This window comes from Anticarsia gemmatalis, chromosome 11 (genome assembly GCF_050436995.1).
Source record: "Anticarsia gemmatalis isolate Benzon Research Colony breed Stoneville strain chromosome 11, ilAntGemm2 primary, whole genome shotgun sequence".
Lineage (NCBI taxonomy): Eukaryota > Metazoa > Arthropoda > Insecta > Lepidoptera > Erebidae > Anticarsia > Anticarsia gemmatalis.
Genome location: NC_134755.1, coordinates 2,882,737 through 2,901,429, shown reverse-complemented (window position 1 = coordinate 2,901,429; position 18,693 = coordinate 2,882,737). Strand labels below are relative to the sequence as shown.

General features: G+C 37.0%; 2 protein-coding genes across 2 annotated transcripts in view; both read left to right on the top strand.

The window, feature by feature from the left end:
* twin (CCR4-NOT transcription complex subunit 6-like twin) overlaps nucleotides 1-18,693 on the top strand; it is a 133,853-nt gene that overhangs the window by 18,302 nt on the left and 96,858 nt on the right. The gene's annotated exons all lie outside the window — the stretch shown is intronic.
* LOC142976777 (uncharacterized) lies at nucleotides 7,761-11,834 on the top strand. Its single transcript, XM_076120334.1, has one exon. The coding sequence runs from the start codon at nucleotides 7,970-7,972 to the stop codon at nucleotides 9,380-9,382; it is 1,413 nt and encodes a 470-aa protein (XP_075976449.1). The 5' UTR covers nucleotides 7,761-7,969; the 3' UTR covers nucleotides 9,383-11,834.

Here is an 18,693-nt window from a genome sequence, read left to right as displayed (position 1 = left end):
CCCCTGCCACTTTTTTTCTTTTCAATGCTAACCCGTTATCTGCGAATGGCAAGAACAAAATGTGTTTTGCACTGAACGTCGCTCGACTATCGTACATTTCTGGTCGCTTGCCAAATGATACATAGCGTACGTACTATTTAAACCATAATATAAAGTGCACTTGGCGGGAACTTGTGAATATGTCGTTATCTCTCTCATTTAAGCAGTCACGTATCTGCTCATGTATTCTACATCGGTTACTTATTTCCCTAAAGGCATAAGTAGATACTTACTCGGAAACCTACAGAACTATTAAGGGCAGTGAAGTAAAGTTTACGAGGTTTTGTTATTGCTTAGATAATATTTTACTGTTTCGTAGATTGAATAGAGTCGGTTATGAGTTGTTGCTGCTTAAGGTTTACAATGACAAATGTTGGCTGTATTTGCTGATGTCCATTAACTTTGTCCCGCTAACCTTAAAATGCGATGTTTAGTAACTTTTGTGAAGAATAATTTCTATTAGAAATCATATTTGCATACATTTGAATAGACAAGTGTTGTGCGTACGTTAATAAATTATGACTTACGGTATATACTTAGCAGTTCAAATCTTCAATTCAGCTAAAATAATGCTCTATAATTAACTGTTTTTTAAACTTCATTGTTCTTCTTCTGTAAATAATTGTAACAAACACAAGCAACTTTCTATTTTGCAAAAAGAAGCTATGTGTCTTCAAAAGGTTGTCTTAAAAATGTGACTCAATACAAAAATCCCGCCAAAATTCCTTTATTTACAGCAACGATGCGATTCATTTATCACTACGATGCCCTCACAATACCAATCCGTATTTAAGTCCATACATTGTCGCACATAGGTACTGATAACTCAAATTTACCATTGAATTTCACTCCAGTGACAGTTAAACCCCATAGATCTGTTAATAATGACGCCTGTACAGATACTTGCGTACAACAATCTGCCGATTTATGGTTGAGTGGAATACAGATGAGCCTGGACGTAGCTCTTAAACCTAGTTGCCTGTAGAATATATGAAGAATATACGCCTTTTCATTGTATTTTATTTGTTCTTTATTATTTTGCAAAAATAAAAGCGTTATTTATTTATTTAATGATTAATTTGTACAGCTTCAATATCCCACTGCTGGGAAAAGTTATAAAGACCTTTGACTATGCTAAAGACTTCCAGAACCTTGGTGTTTCGCTATGGTTTTTGGTCATCTATCATTAGGATAATAATTTATCTGGTGTCAAAGAAATAATTAAGTAATTCATGGAAAATGAAACCAGATCAAATGTGAAAAACAAATGACACTATATGGATGAAAAGTATTTACTCCCGGATCAGTCCAAAAACGTTTGAAAATGTCTTTATTCTATAAATGTTCGTCGCTTTAACGAACGTCTGCTGCCTAAGGTTGGATATTGCTCAGTCATACAGGGCCGACACGTCATGCTTTATAGCATCATAAAGTAAGCTCGTGCCGCGAAAACGCATAACTTTGTATTAAGTTACAATTTCTTTGGCGATATCATCCATTTATGTAGTGTGCGCCTAGACACTAGTTTCATAATAAATCCTTGATGCTGAATATAAATGGAAACCTGTTAAACTAATTACTTTTTGTATGTAGAGTCACATATTACCTAATAGTAGAGTTCCATTACGTCACTTATGATGAAGTTACGACTACGAAAGATTCCAGAATGTATTGTGCTTTATAAGAAAGAGGCAGATTCACCCTAGAACTAATAAAAAAAGACGTTCGACAATTTCACAAACACTCAACGAATAGAATACAAAGTTTCGATAGAAGGATATTTCGATTCTCAGACGGTTAAACATAAAAAGTAAAGGAGAAAGTGTGTAATCGATTCTATCCGCGCTAGTTTCAGATATATGCGTTTCACGTCGTGATTTTCAATCGAGAAGTGTTATCGACTAATGGTTGTAAACGCAAAACACGAGGTTTAGTGAATGTAACAGTTGCTGACTAAAGGAACCATAACGTAAACGCTTCACGCGTTAGTGAAAGTGCAGGCTTTGAGCGGCGCCAATCAAAACCGCATTAACCCTCGATACGGCGCAAGCGCATCTGTTATGTTTTATTTTTGTTGGTGCATTTTTGTTAGGTTTTTTTAAAGAAAATATAATAGGTACTTAATGGCTTTATGTGTTTGGTGTAAGCACTCTAAGCACTTGATATAAATAAGATGTGTGTCATTGCTATGTTAAGTACGAAGTAGGTGTCGTTAAGAATGCTTTTAGTTAGGTTATCTTTTTTTTTTCTAAACATCGTTATAGTCACTGTAAAAACTTGAAATGTTATGAATTTAGTTTAGTAACCATTCATATTTTCTGGTCAGTCTTGCATTTTAGCTAGCAAGCGGGATCAAAGTTCTTTACGATTTCATTGCACTTACGAAACAGATTGATGCAATACTATCATATGACGCATAATGTAGAGCGACTACTTTAAATGGCAATTAACACATCGATGATTAGGGTAAACAATAGGTAGTTATCGAGTAAACGGGCCGACACTTGCGCCGGCGCCTCCTGCACTGCAACCGACGGAAACGCAATTACGCGAACATTCACCGGAAGACGGCGTACGCGCAAATGACTTGTAAAAAGCGCTAAATGCAAATGCGGCCGGTTTGTACATTTAAATTTTTACAATACAAAAAGGTACACTAGTTTCTCGTCGAGGAAGTTTCGTTGACAGTGACAAACTCCCTTCTCTATAAAGAAATACCGCTAAGTATACATACGTGAATATCTTTTCCACATCACTACCGACGGCTTCCTACATGTTTATCGTAGAAAAAATGCTCTAGTTTTCGTCCTCATAATTAGATACGACGTTTTTATGTGACAGATAAGTTTCGCTCTGTTTGTCTAGACATGTCAACGCGATAAAGCGATTCATCCATCAGTTTATGTGCTGTATAAAATGACCTTGAATTAGTGCTCATGTTATTTTGACATGCTTGCGAAAGTGTAACGTAGGTCATCACATATAGGTATCATTCTTATTATCTTTGTTATATTTTAATCAATTTTGGATAAACGATGTATAAATACACGTGTTAGTCACGCCTTTACGATAAAACTTCGTATGAGTAATACACCAATAATAATCCGTAGTGCTAACTCAACCTTAACCTAGGCATTGAACACGTAAATGATTAACAAAGCATGAACTCGGATTACGAACCGATAACAATTCGTTTAAGGAAATAACTACACTCATAACTTCTGTTGATAAAAATTGAAAGGAATGGAAATGGAAAGTGTGTCCGGTAATGGCGATAATTAACCTGCAAATAAAACATTTGGTGACTTTCGAATGTAATGGTCGATAATGTTTTTATTTTTGCGGGTGCTAAATGGCGGAATGTTGAAGAATTATTTAACACTTCAAGAAGTCATCGTATTGTGTTCAAAACAAATACTTTGTGTTTGTTCAGGTATATATGTTTTGAAAAACTATATAGTGGAGAAAGCATTCAGCTCTCAGAGTCTTTGTTTTGTTCTCACTGATCTAGTTGAGTAACCACAATCACTTGAAGTGACTTGCACGGTCCAGTCATTTTTGTTAATCCACACGGTTCCAAATCAACTGAAATCAAAACAATTTACTGAATGTATAAAATTATAAGAACGTGCACTCGTGATGTACTAATTTTGCAATCTGAATATTTATTACTTGTTATGAAAATACGCTAACAGTCAGGATTATAAAATTTATTGGTATTCCCACGAGGCTTTCGGTCGAATGACAAACAAACGAAAGTCAACCAATAGTGAAAGTCTCACGTCAATCGGCTAAGGAGGTTTTTGTTTATACACGTAACATATTTTCCCTTTGAATCGCAATGAAACGAATAATATTATTAAGTACCTCATAATATAGCACGCGATACAATCGCCTTTGTTGCTGATGGAACTTGATACTTTGCTTATCCGGTAGTTGAGGAGAAAGCGCAGACGATGTGTTCAATCAAAATATGATGGCGCCTACGGGGTAGAGCACCGACCAGTTTGGTACATACACGCAGCTAATAACTTTCCCTTAGAGATATAATCAACGATGGTCTCGTAACAAGCGTAACACGTAATAACCACAGTGTTAGTCGGTTAACGCATCTATTCGAGAGCGAGAGTGGATGGTAAATTGATTTTGTCTAAGCACGCGACGGCAAGGGTCAATGAATCTGAACACTTTCTCTGATCCGCCGTGAACGATCTCAACGATGCACTTAGATGTTACGTGTCACAAACTGCAAGCTATTATTGTCTCTCAACACATGTAATATGAACTAAAGTTGCATACATTTGTTTGCGATAGATGAGCCAAGCGATAAAGTCATTTATGAAAAGCGAGTAAAAAGTTTAGCAATAACATTGCGGATGGAAGATAAGTGTATAGAGATACAAAACGTTTGAAAGGAATATTATTATGATATATTTTCTTAATACATTTTAAAGATTCTCTTTGGAGAGCGAACTCTACATTTTTTTATTTTTCACGTGTTGTTTAGTGTGGCAAAGGCAAGCCAACGATTTCAGTGATGTATCTAAAATGCAAGTGATAGTCAGGTGAATCGACAGCGACTCCCGTCTTCTAACCGATAACATCAGACTTCACCATTGCATGTGTCGGGAACACTGAATGGTCAATCTGTCATATGTCGAGCAGATGGCAGATCTCAATAGTCCATCCATTACCATACGATCCAATCTGGATGAGGGATGTATTCAATGGCATCAACCCGTTTTGTATATCCCAAACAAAGTCAAACTTACCACTTAAAAAATATTGGTATGACTCATGTGGATTACACAGACAGTCGACTCGACCCTTCTAATGCATACAAAAATAAACAAAAGCCACACTTTTTATTTCATTTCAACCCTCGTGTGGGGTGGACACGTAATACCAAACTTTTTAACAAACCTACTATACCAGTGACACGCACAAAAATGATATGCTACTCTTTTAGCGATCATCTGCCCTCTTTGTCCGGCTCACTGGGCCTTAGCAAATGGGGTCAGATGAGTCAGATCGCCAACAAATAGTTACGTTCACCTATTGTACTCTTGGCTTTAGAATTGTAATTTTCTTTATAGAGAGACTAGATGGGTAATGTTTCATTTGTGAGGGATGTGGTAGCGCTGTTACGTGAGTCACTATCATAAATAGCAGCTAAACGTCCACTACTAAACGGCCCCCCACTTAGACGGGCACAATGTGCGATCCTGAGGGGATATTGCCATAATTACCGCTTGATGTTACGTCATTAGCAAACCGGTGGATGTCGTTGCCTTGCCCATATTCCAGACAATCCCTTCTTTACTACTCATTTATGTGAGATTACGAGTCTCTTTTATGAGATGAGTTCGTCTATTCAACGGCTACACTAGGTTTATGTTAGTGAGTATTATGTAAGAACATCAAAATATTAAACTCGTCTGTTAATTACGTTTATAAAGAAGGTGCCCCGTAGTGATATAATGGCTAGACGTATGTATACAAATTAGTTTCTGTGCCAGCTGCGCCCAGCTAGTGAGTGAAATAAAAGAAGTTTTTATTCATGCCTCGTATCAAGTGCAACATTATGTTATTGTATGTAACCTCCTAGCGCTTTCAACGAGTAAGCTCTCAACAATTAAAATCAAATGTTGTTTTGATGTGCCGTCAAACATTTTAGAATGAAATATAGAGATTAAAGCTATAGTCTCGTAGTATATTTATTGCATTTTAATTGAGATTCGGTCAAGGATAACCTCGTGATCAAATCTGCATATTTAAGTTTAGTAAAACGTGTTACAAGTCGTGTGAATTATTTTAAGTTGCTGTCTGGCTGTTATTTCTATTTATTACGTTGTCGCAAATCTATAGCCTAAATACCTTTCAATTATCGTTACGTATTTCCGATTCACTTTTTCTCTATGCAGTACATTTGGAAAACCGCGGTAGTATGTAATATACAAATATGAACAATTGTTGAAGATAATAATTACATGGTTGTATCGTTGTAACCGCCAAATCCGCCCGAGGTAACTTTCGTTCGCGATGAAAGTTCTCCTTGTTATAATATGAATATGCTAAATGAACGTACATACTTATCTTACTTTCGCGTATTGTGTTGTTTCTGTAACAATGTTGCGTTCTGTTGACTTTTGAATACGTTTCAATTACCCATTATAAAAAGTTTTAATGATGTTGATTGATTGCTTATTCTGTTAAACGTAAATCGGGTTTCTCGCTTTCGTAATAAAAGTTAAATAAATTATTGTTTCATCTCTTATGTAAATAACTTTTATAACCTGATTATCAGAAAAGTCTACCCTTTCAGGATTAGCAGAAGACTGATATAATATATATTTTATGGTTTTTGTTTCCAATAATACACGAACAACTAGGTATCAATATGAAGACGTACGCACACAGTAATGTACACAAAGCTGACGTTTATCGAGAGAGGTCTGACTCATGGAGTTTACTTTCACCGTTTCAACAACATTGTACTAAAGGTCACATACGTCACAAGCCACATTACAGGAATCGTAAAATGTATAGGACACGACGGATATTTATCAAAATTATAAATAAGTAAAAATCTCGCCAATAAAAAAATTTTGAAAGTTAGATTTCACTGCATTGTTAATTTGTTACGTAACGGTAGACGTGTAGAGATTTTGTTGAAATTATCCGCTGAGATAATTTATTCTATATAAAGATTATTTAAATTTAATTTACACAATTCATTTGTATTCATTTTTAAGTAACAAAAGGCGTGGCTCAAATGACTATGAAATGTGTGTAAAACGATTACCTATTTTATCGTTTTTGTTAATATTCTGGAGAAATCGAATTCGACTCTACATGTTGTAAAATTTGATTTCTTAAAAATTCTCAAAATAAGTTATGTTTTAAAATTTGGTAATTGAGAAAATAAGCATTGGTTTTGTTATTTATGGCAAATAAACATGAAATAATGATGTTCAAAAACTAAAGTAAATATCCTAAACCATTTTTTTTTAAAGTAGCCGCACTTAAAATTGAACTAGTAGTAAACAATTGCGTAAGTAATCTTGGTTGCGTCAGATTTTTATAAGCTTGTCGAATTCAGTACAATACGTCGCCACCCCTGCTCTGTATTGTACCATTAACCTCCCATTCAGGTGCTTGCATAGTTTTGAAAACAATTTACTGCTCAATAAATGTACTTTATTATCGCTGTTTGTTAGTAGAACGTTAAAGTTCTAATGCCACTTTTAAGACGCTTTTAGGTTCCTTATGTGCTTACCTTATTTGACATTAATATTCTTTATTTTATTGTTATAGGTAAGGTTACTAAGGTTATACTGCTTCCTAGAGCGACCAGAGAAAGCGGTAAGTGCTTACATAAAAGTTTTTACTCTACACTAAACTCATTTTACTACATAATTTTTTATACCCCCACACGAAAGAGTTCAATAATTATATCGGTTCATAAAACAATTATAATTTTAAATGAAACTTGATAGCAAAAGTTATTTTAAAAAACAAATTAATTGATACGTTCACTTCATAAAACAAAGACTTTATCTGCTTCGTTAACGCTAAATTAACAATTACAACAGTTTTCTTTTTTCAACACCGCAAGGAAAGTAAACAATGTCGAGCGGTTTAATTGTAAAGCGATTAGGGTTGTAAAGTTTTCCGGTGCATCGATGCCAGAACGACAGTCGCGTGGCACGGCGGAGGCACTCCCACTCAACACTCGCGGCCGCCGCCGGCTCGCACCGCACTCATTCACTTTAGTCCTCTGTCGACTGTCGCGGCGACAGCACGCGCGCACCTCGCTACACGCCTCAGATGTTAGTGTACGATTACGACATCGCGTTGCATCTCGGACTTTTACCGTGACAGTGAATCGTATTGTTGCGAATATGGGTTAAACGCCCCTCACGGCGTGATGAGTCCGGGCGAGCGCGCCGCCCTCGGGCGCCGCGAACCCGCTCGCCCTCAGTATGCTACCACCGCACCGGGTTTCCCGCCGCCCTACTATCCACCGCCCTATGGCGTGCCGCACCCGAATGCATGGCTCGGCGCCCCACTCATATCGATGGCGGGACGTGCACCACCGCAATCCCGAAATACACCTGTATCCAAATTAGCTATGCACGCACAAGGAGCACCCCTCATCATACAAAATAGGCACGACCGACGAAAGTACACCACCGCACCGGAGCAGCGCAACCATCGGCCGCTCGGGCATACGGAGCATGTCACAAGAGACAGGTGTGAAGCACCCGAGGGAAACAGGCCGCGTAACCAACAGCAGCAAGCGCGTTCCACGCGAGGCGGACGTAACAACAACACGGATGCGGTCAGTGTCGCTAGCGATGAAAGTTCCGGCTCTACCAACTCCGAAACTATGTTGCCAAGGATAATCAAACCGCGAAAACGACGTAAAAAGGATAGAAAACCTAACAACATCGTACCACACGATTTAACAGCGACTACTTTGGATCTAGGCGATGTCGATCATTGTGCGGTTTCAGGCTTATCATCGTCGCACGGCTTATATGAGGATACTTATTGTCGGGAAATGTCTTTGCCTTATCGCTTAGACGTAAAAGTGTTAGAGTACCCGGATCCAGCACCGGAGACATATCGAGTTTCAGCGTTGGGAGAAGCGCTGGAAGCGACGCGATTTGGTATAGCCGAGGCGGCTTCGCCTGTGGAGTCTGCGGTTAGTTCGTGTCAGTGTCGTCTCTGTGACCCGGTCGGACAAATCTGGGATGCCGATTCGATTGCGGATTTGCTCGACGAGAATTCTAGTGTTGACTTTGCACCTACAAAATTAGAGGAATCTATGAAAGTAGTCGGCCCTCTAGGCAAAAGAGGTGCGGACACAACTTTACGCCGCAGCTGGAGCGACCCTTCATCGCGGGTTCCGGAACGACGAGAAGTAAATAATGGCGAGGCGTTTTCCGCCCCTAATCTGTACTCATTGTTCCCACCAACGAGAAGGGCGAGTTCACCGGAACCTCGTTCTCCTCTTGCTTTAGACATATCCTCGGAAATTGTCACCTCGATGAACGGCCACCGTGACCTGGAAATCAAGTTGTTTTCGACCTCGCCCCCGGCTACGAACTCCGACCGACGCTCCTTCTTCGCTGATAAAAGTGAAAGTGCTGTGAACAGATGTATCGCGAGCAACAATCTCAAAGTGAACAGTGCGGTGAATAACAATAGAGTTGAATCTAGTGTCAAACCTGATGTCAAAAACAGTGAGGATTTGTCCGATGCTGGGTGTTCGTCGGCGGTGAAGGCCGGCGAAGCCTCGCGCAACATTTGTGATTTAGCCTTAGTTACTGCCTGAGATACTCGTGTTCGAGTAGCGCGCTATGTTAAGTGGAACTTTAGTGTTGTCGAGCAGTCCAGGTGGCTCTTCGCTCGCCATTTGAGCTGGACTCAAATTGTCTCAGCGAGGCATGCACGGAGCGTCTCATTGCGGCCCACTAAAATTGAGATCTCCGAATCGGTTTCCTGTAGATTCTATAATTAATTTATTGATAACAATAGCTTAGGAAACTGACGGGGAACTTTATCTGGAACACGCACTAAGGTATACTTTTCGCCGTTTGTCATAGTTGCTAGTAAAAAAGTATTTATGCTGGTGTTTAGGTATAGTATCGCATTGAAAAGTTGCTATTTACAAGCTGACTTTAAACTAACGAATGATCTATGATAGGTTCGTTCGCATACAGTTATTAGCGGATAAGATTTAATAGCATTTCTGACGTTAGTCTTAAATGTGCGCTGCCTCGATCGGAATATGTGATAGGCTCGGTATAAATCAATTGCAATTTAGTAAAACGTACGGCTGGTACGATGTGTCGGGCCGCCATAACTCGCCGTGTGCAATTAGCGTTTCACACTACTGACACGGTTCTCGCGGCTGCGGCGGCGCACTCACTATTGCGGTTTCCCGCGGTTTTCACCGCGCGCGCCGTTCCGGGTGGCGCCTCGTGCGCGCGCACCGGTTTATACCATTAATGACTTTTTTCATCCCAACTAAGTCTTGGCTCTCTCCGACCATTACGTCCTACATGCATATTATGTTCATATTTAATAACATTTCAAGCTGGAACTACAATTTCATTTTTATACATATCGGAAAATTTTCAATCTCAATATTGTACTTACGTTATCGGCATGTTTAATCGAATCCTAAAACATACACATTCGTCACGTTCCAGCTATCAAACTTTTATAGAGTAAGGGTTTTAATAGTTTATGTAGCAAATGATGAGCACGTTTGTCGATTGCACATCGTTTCACATCACGTCCGACATAAAAATCCACGAAAGTATCATTATCATCCTCATCGTAATGATTATCGTCAAAGTGGTCATCATCTTTATCATTATTTGCACTTTACATCACGTTTCATCGCAGCGATCGCAAATCTTTGTTAGCGTCTGAAATTACTATTATTTCCTGACTGTTACGTGACTTAGCTTACTAAGTGTGTTAATCCCGCGTTTCTACGTTTCTCATTCTCTTAGTTACATAACAGGTGCGCCGTAGATTGAATGCCGTGATATTATGTTAGAACTTTGTTCTCGTTGGTTATCTTTATTTCATAAAACGTGTGCACAGAAGGGGCTATTTAGGTAAAACGCTCAAAGATGCTTATACCAGATATGTATTATTTTAGTCGAAAAACTGCAAGATTTTGTCAGCTCTTTTCCTCTATAAAAACATATTTTGGCTTCGGTTGTCAGATAAATAGAAAAGGATCCGTTTTTACGAGAGTGATTCATTCAATAATGGTTATTTTTATGTATGGCACGAGTTGTCAAGGTCCGTTTCAAAGTAACAGAAAATTTTATGGTGCATCATAAAATAAATTAACAACGTGATATTATCATACATGTAAGTTGTAAAAAGTATCGTAATATTCATTGATAAACGGCGAATTAAAATGTACCTTCACTGTATGTCTGTCTTTTTGTTTATGCGAGGGTCCAATGGAGTAGTGATGCCAGATAAAGTTCCATAATGTAGATAATGTGAATATAACTAAGTTATTCATGGACTGTACAGTTGTTCGCAGTCTCTATCGTTGGGTTTTACACTCTACGGACTGTTTCTATGTTTTACGTTTTTTATTTTTATGTGTGTTTGCTTATATTGCTCGGCGCGTGCGTGGGACGACATGATAAATTGGTTTTTGCTTTACTTTTTTTTGTCTCTACGACAGACTCGGACGAAGACGAGGAGTTATTACATCGTTACTTCTTAAAATTCAGTTTTTAATGCACGTTTGTGCAAATCCCACGATCGGCTTATTTATCGATGTCTTTATTCTCGCAGTAACCGATCGCCTCGAAGTTGGGCCTCCTTCATTCAATGTATACTTTTATCGAAAAGGAAGGGGGCAATAGCTTCTTTATTACGTGACGATAAGTCTGGCTGGCTTCGCGTTGACTGTTAACGATGCGTAATCGGAATAGATAGCTAAGTTGTTATTACGTCTAAGATTAAACTGTGTCGACACTCCTCGTCTATCTGTGCTCTTATCTAATAAACAGACACGTCTGAGTTTGTTGTTGTGTTGGGATTTATATGGGGTGCGGCAGACGTGGTTGTAAAACTCAACGATACACCTCACTATATTATAAACAAAAATAGGCTATGTCTAACATACTGAGTGAATGCATTTTATACATAAAACTTAGGTTTAATATTTGTTTGTGTATGTTGTGAGGCATGAGTTCACGCTCGCACACTATTTTTGTACAATAAATTACCATGTCCTGATGTAAGTGTGGTTGTTTTATTTCAATTTGTTATATGTTTCGACACACTTTTTAGTTCTACACGAGCAGTTGGTCAATATTTACTAACGTATTTTATTATTCTCGATTTGATTTTTATCATAATGTGATTCAGTTTTTATCGATGGTTATAAACAATCATTTTAAAACTTATCGTGTGTTCAGTACCTACCTACATGTTATTTTACACTGTCTGAGAAAAGCTACATCGCGTCCATAAAGGCGAGATTGACATGAATCATAATTGGCTACAACAATAAGGAAACTATTGATGGTGTTAGAGGCTGACGTTCGAAAATACAAAACATATTTTGTAAACAAAGTAGAGGTGTTTGCGTAACTCCTCTAAGCGACTTTCTATTGTGGTCCAAACAGCTGGCACTCGGTTACGCATGTACCATTGTGCTCTTGTTTGCAACGTAAACGTCTAGTGCTAATGTTACGATACTTAGGTACCAACGTAACGACTGTATACAAATTAGCAGTCTCGGAAAAAACACTTGTTTAAAACTGAATCTCAAAACAGTAACAAATTAAACTTGTCTTAATTTAACATGTTGTAAATCCTTACTTAAATTAATATCTTGGTTATGCCTCGTTTAGTCAGTGGTCTGACTTTTGCACATATAAATATGTTGCGATACTTGAGGATATACCGCCGCACATTATTCACTTGCATGTGCATAAAATATGTAGTAACATGCTGGTTGAAAAGAAAAACGTTGACAAGGTCGTCGCTTTAGTCAATGTCACGAACGTTTGGTTAAAATTTTATATGCTTATTGCAGTTTCATGAAACTGCGCAAATTACATTCGTCACATCTGTTGCAGTGCGGTTGTTACCTGTTGTCTTTAGATTTATTGTGACATTATTCTGAGAAATGCTACCATCGCGAGTTCGTTGTTGGCCAATCATTTTGGCAAGCACATCTAACGCAACTCGTAGATATAATTAACACAACGCTCCTTCTGCTACAGCTTCGCTGGAACACTATGCGGACTATAAATCAGATGTCACAAGACGACTCTCTATGGATTATTTGTCAGTTATTTTAAACTTAACCTCTACGTATCCTCGAGACACTGTCAATCATAGTCTTTAACGCTTGTTATGAAAATGCTAAAGTTACATTTTTTGCTAGTATTAAATTGCAACTTATTAAGTGTGAACACGAATTGTTAGGTTTTATTTGTTATTTGGTTTCGAGTTATACCACTTCTAGTTCCTAGAAAATCGTGATCGACATCGTGATCAACGTTTACCGATGTGTTTTTAAATGGCTTTATCGTTTCTTTTATCATTTTGTAAATGTTAACTTAGTTGACCGATGACTACAAAGAATGGTCGCTGAAAGAGTAAAAACTAACATCATATTATCCTCCGCGTTCTATTTAATGTTGATGTTTGTCAGACATGTTGTCTAAAATATCGAAATTGTTTTGATCTCTAGCACACATAGCGGCCGGCAATCTTAAGATGTGTAACATTTAGTTATTTGTCAACACAACTTGGCATATCGCGTGTTATTACCGCGTATTACAGTTTGTGCGGACAATATTACATTTTTATTGCCGCACTTGGTACACGGACACTGCTTTGTTGACACTTATATTATGTGAGATTACTGCGGATATAGTAATATTTATTGTCAACTTATGTTCCGCCGTGCGATCGTTTACCGTAGAACGTTGTACATACTGTACATAGGTTAAAGTTTTGTCTCACATTACCAAAGATGTCGTTGGATATTCATAATTTAAAGAATAAAAACCACATAAAATTTAAAGTAACACGATTACACAAAGGTGAAGAAAATCTATTTTTTACGACGTGGTCTATCCTATCGTAAATGAATTGATAGTTTGCCTTACATCTCGTCCAAAATAATGATATTAGAAGGCCAATTGTAAATAAAAATTATGTCGACATCAAACGTAGAAAAGTGTAGAATAATTTAAATCAAGCAATTCCGTTCACACATAATACAATGGGCATCGAGGCGCACGTGGCGAATGACCTTGCCGCGCTCGCCTATAGAAATCGCCGCACTTGTATATTATACGTCTCCGACAATGTAAGGTAAACATAACACCATGTAGACAATGTTACATGTAATAACCGTGGAATATGTACGGTGTAAACTTGTTTTACGCCGTTTCCTTGTCATTTAGGATATTACTACGTTTTATTAGGCCACAACTTTAGTGCCGCTTGCTTTCAAATAGTTTCGTACTTACAACTCAGCTATTTTGTTCGTTGCATAGTTAATAGAAGTAAAAACTCATCAATTTACAAGCTAAGTAATAATTGAACTCCTTTGCTTCGCATTGTAGATACTTCACTAGCTCGGCAACCATCCAATTTGAAATAAATGCTTCTCAACTATTAAATATGCATCAGAGATTCCGGTACGATTTTCGTTCCACTCTCGTTACGGGAATTGGAGAAAATTAAATTTATTTTATTTTTCTATTTGTACAATATCGATTTTGTACGCTAAATAACATGTACATTACGTAAGTATAATTTTATCGCGATACTTATGTAACATGCGGTATACTAAATACTTTCATATGATGTCACGACTCTACATTAGTGCAGTACATTTAGCTCGTCTCTCAAGATCATTTCAACACTTGTATTATTCAACTTTTTTCTAATCAATTGCAATTGAATGAATTATTTGTGCCAGTGCAAATATTAGGTATCAATATAAAGGAGTAGCCCGTCATCTGTGAGAAATTGATTGAAACATGACGTGCAGCTGGCCATAGGCAAAGAGCAAAATATCAATATGAATTTCAATTTAAACGTATCTAGTTACATTAGAACGAGTCTTTATTTACTACGTCTTAAATTTTCACTCAGAACAAGATCCAATATTTTTGCAACTTTGTACCTTCGGAAAGTCAGTATTCTATTACATCTAACACTTAAATGGGATCGTAAACCGCATAGCTGTCAACGCCCTATCTACACGCTACCTAGTTGCACAGGGTTAGTTTTCTTCGTTGGCGACGGGAGGGGTAGAAAGCCGACTCGCTTCCGACGGAAGTTTCACGCGGCTTTCACTCGCCACCCGACGAGATATGACGCCTTACCGCACCGCACCGGATAAATATTATATGCTTGAGCTGATTTGATCTGCGCTCTATGTAGAAAACTGACTTCCTTGCCTTAGAAAATGTTGTTCTCGTGGGACGGAGATTGGCGCTTTTATGTAAGTGGCGATAGTGAAAGATTTATGTACGGCAATTTGTTTGTGCTGGTAACCAGATCAAAACAAAAAAAATAAGATTTGTAATCTCCTGTTCCTTTGTAGAGTGGTGCGGTATCATTAATTTTATTAACAAAAGCTCAAATTAAACGTCTTAACCCTAAAGGAAATAATATATCAAACAAATTTGTTTTGAGGATCGGATATGCCCCTCCGATTCGACTTAGGAGTCTACTCACATGCTAAGAATCTCACACATGAGTGAGTTAACTACGGACCTTTATTTTCAATGGAAGTTTCACTCGGTGAATGTGTGAGTTTACTACTCATACATTTTAGAGGTGGTTGAATCACCTGATTAATAATAATTAACTTGAACATAACGTTTTATTTCTTATTATCATCAAATATCATTGCGACATATAAAAACATAATTTAACATAATATCCATGATGACTGAAACAAAAACCAGCCGTTACACAAGTTAAAAATGAACTTACATTATTAAATACAACACAAACCAAATTTATTGATTTTAAATTGATTCTTACCTCGTTTGTATGTCACATAAACAAACAGTAAATATGATTACACACTATAATAAGACACTATAATTTATAATTATTTACACACTTCCGCAAACATAACCGCAAATAATAAGTGAATAGGTGCTAAAGTTTTATGATTCACCTACATTCAAAATATAAAAAGATTTCTCGGATTACCCACTATACTGTAATTTATTACAGGAACATGTCGTTATTATTTTTTATACTTATTTAATTTTGGTATATACTTTCTATATGTATACTTGATGTTTCCATGTTATCTACTAAGTAAATAAATAATAATGTGACTTTTATTTTTAACAATATTTTGATTAAGTACTTGATTAAATTAAACTTAAATAATTAGCAAATTTGCAGCCGACTGTGCAATTTATTTTATTGTTATTATGTTAAATTATGTTTTTATATGTCGCAATGATATTTGATGATAATAAGAAATAAAACGTTATGTTCAAGTTAATTATTATTAATCAGGTGATTCAACCACCTCTAAAATGTATGAGTAGTAAACTCACACATTTACCGAGTGAAACTTCCATTGAAAATAAAGGTCCGTAGTTAACTCACTCATGTGTGAGATTCTTAGCATGTGAGTAGACTCCTAAGTCTCCGATTCTCCAGTGCATCAAAAATAAAATAATAATGTTAAAGTTGATTTAAATGCTTTTTGTTTTGTATTTGGCAGTGCTAATGAACCTTTTTGATACAAAAAAGAGACAATGCTTGACACTCATTTGTTCACACGCAGAGACATAATCTTAAGACAAATGACTATCAGTGGGACATTTTAATTTAAAAGGTGGTGGATGCTGCAGCTGGGTCGACGGCCTATCGTTCTGTCGACGGTCGTGCAAATCATCGTTATGAGAAATAAAAAAGCTACTTTTTCTTATGGTCGTACGTACGATTTGTATCGGGCGCAGTGTTAAATCGCATGTCTTCACGCGATTAATGTTAAATGTTCAATGATTTACGTTACGGAGAAAATTAAAATCCATTTTGCTTCCACGTAACGCATGATTTCGGAAGGCTTTCTTGTTTGAAAGTGTGGGTGTGTGGTGTGGGTAATTGAATTAACGTTTCACTTTAAATAGTATTTGCCTTGCAGTGCTTCTACTATTTCCTTCTTAGTCTTATCGAGTTTTATCATTAAGTATTTTGAGGAACAACGCTTTACAATTAGCAATTGAAATAAATCAGAAATATAATAGACGTATATTCTTATAAACATGGCTTATAAAAGTATCTTGCACATTAGTTGAGATTAAACTGCTCTTAATAAAGTAGAAACTCCGCAACGGTTTTGGCTCGTGAACAACTTGCCATGTTTCTTACTTTTAACTAGACTCAGTGTCGGCACGAGGTCAGCTTTAAGATAGAGTGAGATTACACATTTGCGACTAGCGGCTATATTCTAGGCTTGTTTTAATTTCACCAGTCAAATCAGGTACTCTTTGTGAAATATCAGAAACATATTTAAGTATATCGTATTTTCGTTGGTATCGAATGAGTACCCAATAAAATGTATGTCTATAAGAATTACGAAGCCTGAGCATTTTCGATGATCCATATATTTTACAAATATAAGTTTAATAATTTTTCGATAACCCAGTCAACTATCCAATTGCCCCTTTGATCTCTTCCATGATTATCAACCTTGCGGGGTCGAAAAATACTACTTTGGTACTCATCTGATGCAGTCATAAATTGCGAGAAATCTTTTACTCAAATAAAGATCCTTGTATGATATGCAAATGTATTGTACCTGATTATTGCACCTCTCCGTCAATTATTAACGTTTCTGTACAGTCATCTAATGAAGTATTCAGGGCTCAAACGTCATGTGGACTCGACGCATTCACAGCGGTCCGGTTTTAATAACAAATCATCTTAACCATTGTATACGGATTATAGAGAATTACACGCTGATTTCCATTAGCATACCATCGTGGTTAGTTTTATTTTGAAACGATACAGAATTATAGTTATTTCTGATTCGTTCGTCTCGTTAAGATTTTTACGTTTTCTTTTGTTTACTAAAGATAACTCTAATTAAAATGGTTCAGTATTTCTTGTTATCAATTATATACAACAATTTGGCTTACTTACATTATCGTTTATTTCGACTCATTTCTATTTATATAATAAAACACAGTTACAGTTGTTATAAACTTTGTAACTTTTTCTAAACAATTGTTCTTTTTCCCCATTCAACCTCCGAACTTCCACTTCTAAGAAATTAAAAACAGCTTTGTTTGTTTCGGTGTGATCAATTCTTCGAATCCGCTGTGTATTTGCATCCTTATGAGAGTTTATCTGTGTACAAGCCCACGCTGGGAAGGCACGGATAATATCGCTATAAATATATAAAAGTAAACCGTTACAATATAAAGCGGGCGTTGCAAATAAAGTCTCATTTGTGTAAGTGTGCGACGGGCGCGGGCGCGGTGCGGCTCAGTGGTGTGATTTCATAATTTTCTCCTGGCAGTTTTCTATGGGCGCGAGCCGATAAAGCTGTTCGAGTCGCAAGAGAAAGCCGATATAGTGTTGCGTTTCCCGATGTTCTTGCACTTAGCCGGCGTGTGCCAAGCGATGAGCGAATCGTTCATTAATTAATTAGCACTATAATGACTTCACAGTCTTATATTGTAGTCAAATTCCTTTATGATCAAAGGCGTATTGATTTATTCTGAACAGTTAATGAATGTTTGACGTTAAGGGATATTAGCAGGAAACATATGTATTTGACTGAAATCAAGTTTATTGGTAAAGTTATTAAACAGTGTTTTTTTGTCAAAGAAAATTTCAATAGATTACAAATCGGTGATATTAAACACTTAGTATTATTACAAATACTCCATTGTGATATTTCGTGTGTACCGGTATCATGATTTTAATAGCTGGTCATCTAGGCACAATATAAAGAATACGCCCATTTAAAATAACGGAGTTAATAACTATAATGTACACAAATGACTGTCACTAGTTCACTACATTAAGTATTTTTTAGTCGGTCTAAGCAATTTAGTTTTTTGTGTTTCAAAAAAGTTCGTTGACGTC